General features: G+C 31.6%; 1 protein-coding gene across 1 annotated transcript in view; it reads right to left on the bottom strand.

Annotated features, from left to right (window-relative positions):
* Window positions 1–5,695, bottom strand: part of LOC106868246 (uncharacterized) — a 351,265-nt gene that overhangs the window by 185,732 nt on the left and 159,838 nt on the right. Inside the window, exon 4 of the mRNA XM_052972069.1 lies at window positions 954–1,164. Coding sequence (XP_052828029.1) covers window positions 954–1,164 — 211 coding nt within the window. The remainder of the gene's footprint in view (window positions 1–953; window positions 1,165–5,695) is intronic.

Below are 5,695 nucleotides of genomic sequence, written 5' to 3'. Positions count from 1 at the left end.
TTTTTTTTTTTTTTTTTTCCTTCCTTCCCCCTCCCAAAAAGAAAAGCTCTACATTGTATTTGTCCCATCTTCGTTGAGCCCTGTGTGGCTAATAAAAGAAATGTATCTATCTATCTATCTATCTATCTGTGTTTCACTTGAATAAGCATCAATTGAATAAAATTTTATACTTAAAATCCATTTCACAATTGCCTTCATTTATATAGAACTTAAGTTATGTAAAAGTAGCCATTTTTAGTATATTTTAATTTTTTTAGTATATATACACTGCACATCACTATTGTGTGTTCTCAAATTTCTCATGACATCATATTTAAAATAATTATGTACACACAAACACATGTATGTATGTATGTATATATATATATCTATGTGTGTGTGTGCGTGTGTGTGTGTGTGTGTGTGTGTGTGTGTATATGTATATATATATATATCACATATTCATTATGATATATAATATACATATATCATGTATATGAATAAATTGTATATAGATATCTTTATCTTTATGTATATGAATGTGTATATGCATTGTACATATATACTGTGACAACCTCATATAGACTTTCATTAACAGTGGCTTAGTGAGCACATGTTTACTTAATAACACCATATTGTACATATATAATATACATATTTACATATATATATACACTTATTATACATAATAGTACATCTAGATCTGTAATATCTAAATTTTTAAAAAAAATTCTTATTCTGAAGGATATAACTGTATAAAAATGAATATTTTGTCACAATTGAAATAACAGCAATATATAAAAAAACAACAACAACAACAATAATAATAATAATAATAATGATGATGATGATGATAATAATAATGGTAATAACAATAATGTTAATAACAACAACAACAACAACAACAACAGTAACAATAATAATAATAGTTACAAATTTAAATGAAAATAAGTAGAATTGGAACATCTACTTACCTATAACATTTAAATATACATTAAACTTTTGTTTTTCTTTACTTGATATATGGCATTCATAGAGACCTGCATGTTTTGGCTGAACATTTTTTATTACAAGGTTCCATTCATTTTTTTCAATTTGGCGTTGAATAGAATAACTTTTATCACTGATAAATGTAAATGTTCCTACGGTGATTGGATGTCTACTTGATGTTTTCCGCCATACCACCTGGACAGAAAAGATAAAAAATGATGAAAAATTATAAAAAGATGGAAAATGAAGTGTTTTCTTTTTTTTTTTAGCAGCAGGGGTGGGGGTGAAGCTCTAGGAAGGAAGGGATGGGCATAGTGATTGCACTTTGAGCATAACAAGGATGATGAGAAGAGGAGAGATTAGTGATACAAGAATACTTGAGGGGAGGTGGCATAGATGCAGCCAGTTCAAAGAAACAGAGGCCATTATAGTAACAGTAGAAAAGGCAAAGAGAGGTGAGAGCCAAAGATGGATTGTGTCCTTGAGTAACTTTATGTCAGTTAGTAGGATAACCCTTTCTGGATATAGACTATGATGTCTCTGTATAGCAGCACCATCCCAGAAATGAGAGCAATTTTCCAGTAAGGGCCATATCTGAACTTTACAGAGTATCGATAATTTTTGGGAGAGTTGAAGTGTCTTCTGGCCCCGAGGAGAAGAGCCAGTTGGTTTGTTATGTTATATGACCTCATGATATTCTGCTTCTTGCATATTTGGTTATGTTTGGACAAATCTTGGAAAAAAAGAGTTCTAGGTAAACCCCAAACAGGGTGATTGAGAATCACCAAGAAGAAATGGACAGGAAGTGAGATGGTAGAAAACCTGGAATTAGCTGATGACCAAGAATGATGAAGAGGGAAGGTTTTTGTCTCTTATTGGGTACCAATGAACTCTCTAGACTATGCTTTTTGATTGGTTGAATGCAGTATGAAGAAAAAGAAGAAAGCCCACTGCTCCACAAAAAAAAAAAAGACATTTCATAAATTTCTTTCAGATTGTAATTATTTTCCATTTATAAGAAATGTCTTGCTTCATAAAATTTTTAATTAATATATCTCAGGTTATGTCATGCTGATGATTTCCAAAAACAGAAATAGTGCTAAACATGATTACCATTGACTAAAAATTTAAGAAGTTTGTAATAAGTAAGTATACTTACTTATTTCATACTCAACATGGTGTAATTTATTTGTACGGTTGTGGTTTGGCTATGATGATGCTGTTTTTAATTTTTTTCTCCACACAGTGTACACTGAACTATTTAATCCCTATGTACTTCTATTTTTTTACAATGATTAAATGTGATTTAAGAGGGATTTGGTTGCTATTTTTAGCTCTTTGTGTTCCATCATAATGATGTCAGCAAACAAAGATTTACACATATTCAGCTTGGATTAAATGTAATGAAGGCAAAAAGCAAGGATTTTATCATGAGACAGAAATTAAAATTCTAAAAAGAATTGTTTTGTGGGAATTGAGAGAGAATGAAATTTCAACCACAGAAAATCTTAAGATGATTATTGAAATTCCATAATCAATCTGTATAACTACTCATACATCTCTAAATAATACTGAAAAGCAATGAAGTGATAAAAATAGAAGTGATCCACAAGAAATAGCAGCCAAATTTCCTTTAGATTGCACTATGTTCTTATATATAAAAAAAAGAAGGCCCAGAAAAGAAAAGACAAAACAAAACAAAACAAATAAAAGCAAGCAAAAAACAAAAACTAAAGAAGGATAAGATGGTTATGAGTGGAATATCTGTGGACATAAACTTTGTCAATGAGGTCTGACTTAGGGCTGAGCAACAGCACGAGTAGCAAAGATTTTAACTTCCTTATTATAAGAAGTCTGGTATGAAAAACGTCTATGAAGAAAACTTATTAGAGAGTATTTGGATTTGTGATTTGATTTATTGAGCTTAGAAAGATGACAATTTGTCCATTGTTCAATCAAAACAAGACAAATGTGACATGTCATTCTGATGAGAGAAGGATAAAACATAAAAGCCATAGGAATTATATTTACCAAAACAGCAAACTTTAAGAAATGTTATATTGTTGAATAAGAATTGAAATGCTGAGACAATTTTACATAAAGAACAAGAGAAATTTTAATGTTAATCAGAGATATTTCTTCAGAATCTTGTACAAATTTGGTTAATACTGAAAACTTTATCTAGTTTGAGTGGTTGCATTTAACTACTCAATGTGTGTCTCCATTTTTTTTTGTTTGTTTTTACAATGCTAGTCAGTAATTTAAAGAAATTTGCCTTTTAATTCTTGTAGGTCATTTAACCATGCAGAAACTTCCTCATTGAATAATGTAATATTTTCCTCACTGTCTAGAGTAGAGTCTCCCTCATTGTCTAGTGTAGAGTCTCCCTCACTATGTAAGGCAATTGGCTCCAGGCAAGAGCATCCAGCTGTAGAAACCATGCCAAACCAGACACTGGAACTTGACACAGTCTTCTAGCTCATCAGATCCTTTTCAGCTGGCTAAGCCATGACAGCTATAAATTATATACTAGACATACAAGACGAGGAGCAAGCTTTTCTACACAAGATGTAAGAAATAACAACCAATACCTTCCTATCACATCCTACTTCCTTAGAAAAGGGAAGGAGTTATTAGCTATAGTAGTTCTAAATAAACTAAGCCTTAAAAAAAATGGAACATCTTTCATTATAGGTCCTACTCTATTAAGGATGACCTGCGGTTAAATAGCCACAACAACAACTACAAAACTAACATATTGCAGTACATTTGTTACATGCATCGTACAGCAAGGCAACCACTTTATCATTGACAAAAGTAGTCGGAAGTTTATTCTCATTTTCAAACTTCTTTTTCTGTTTTAAGTCTGAAAGCTTATTTCCGAGAACTTCAAATGTATACATCTAGACTTTTGTTATTCTTCTATTCAATGGGAATGGCTTTTTGCCAATTATTTTTTAAAACTACATATGGTCTAGCAAACATTTTAGCAATTGATTTATTTTTCTTTTATATTTACCAACTGAAATGGAAATTTCTACACCTTGATCATCTAAGAGTTGTTTAGGAAGTCAACAAAGGTGACTCTACACAAGCAAATTTAAAAGCTTCTGAACTAACCAAGAAGTGGCCTTTGCTAGAGCCAATGAGAGAAACACTACACTAGGCATTGCGGAAACATCTACAAAAGTCAGGAAAGGGCTGCCACTAGAGCCAAAAAGAGAACTGCTGCTACATTAGACAATAATGGAAGCTCTACGGTAAACAATGATGGAGACTCTGTACTAGACAATGACCAAGTGTCTGCACTTGACAATCAAGGAGATTCTATACTTGACAGTGAGGAAGAAAGTGTACTTGACAATGAGGAAAACTTAACACTTGACATTGAAGAAGTCTCTGCATGAGAAAATTAGAGAGCCTCCACATGGGACAATGCTGAAGCCTCTACTCCTGATAATGATGGGGACTCTAGACTAGATAATGTGGGAGACTACATCTAACAACGAGGGAAACTTTATCCTTGACAATGAGAGAACCTTTACTTTAAACAATGAGAGGATTCTAAACTAGACAATAAGAGAAACCTTTACACTAGACAATGAGGGAGATTTTGCATTAGGAAGACTTTCCTCTAAACAATGAGTGAGACTACACTTTTCAATGAGGGTGCCTTTGCACTAAGCAATGAGAGACTCAGTTGTCATGAACAAAGGAGAATATATGCAAGACAATGAGGGAGACTCTACACTAGACAATGATGGATATACATATATATTCATATAAATATGCGCTTATATATATCATCATCATCACCAACAACATTTAACCCTTAGATTCTTTGTTATATATAAAATTAATTGAAAGAAACACAGAGCATCTCAACAGAAATATGGTAATGAAAGGGTTAAAGTCCATTTCCAATGCTTGCATATATATTTACATACATACATATATGAGTATTTATATGTATGTGTTTGTGTGTGCGTGTGTATACACACACATACACATATGTATGTATGTATGTATGTATGTATATATCTAATTTTTGAGGGCAATTTGGATGCTATTTCAAAAGGGTATTGAGATCACATAGAATCTTCCCCATTGACTCTTTGCTGAAATAGTTCACCGAATTGGTCATCTGCAAGCTGATTATCGTGTTATTCCAATACTGTAGCTAAAATAGGGTATAAACTAAAAAAACATACGTTATTTAGTAGGGGTTGTTATGGTAAACTGATGGTTAACAGTTTGATTTTAACTCCTAACCAATCTATATTGTCAAGTCTTAGTTGACCGTTCACCTTTGATGTTATTTCTACTTTAAATCAATCATATTTCAGGAAAATAAAGATCAGGCATTTCTTTTCAAAGCATCCAACAATGTAAAGTACTGTTGATTTACCATAAAAATAAATACATAAAAAATAAACTATTGACAGACGCTCTATGGCAATACATAGAGGTTTTGATTGATCTTTCTATGGGCTTAAGTTGGAATAGAATACTTTAATGTATTATTTTGATGTAAATTATTGATAGTGCCTATACATACACAACTTGTACTAAACACTTGCATAAAGAAAAGGGATATATATATATATATATGTGTGTGTGTGTGTGTGTGTGTGTATATATATATATATATATATAAAGATAGATAGCCACATATACACATACATATATGTATGTATATATATATATATATATATATATATATATA

The sequence above is a fragment of the Octopus bimaculoides genome, chromosome 12 (genome assembly GCF_001194135.2).
Source record: "Octopus bimaculoides isolate UCB-OBI-ISO-001 chromosome 12, ASM119413v2, whole genome shotgun sequence".
NCBI lineage: Eukaryota > Metazoa > Mollusca > Cephalopoda > Octopoda > Octopodidae > Octopus > Octopus bimaculoides.
This window is presented reverse-complemented; position numbering and strand designations above follow the sequence as displayed.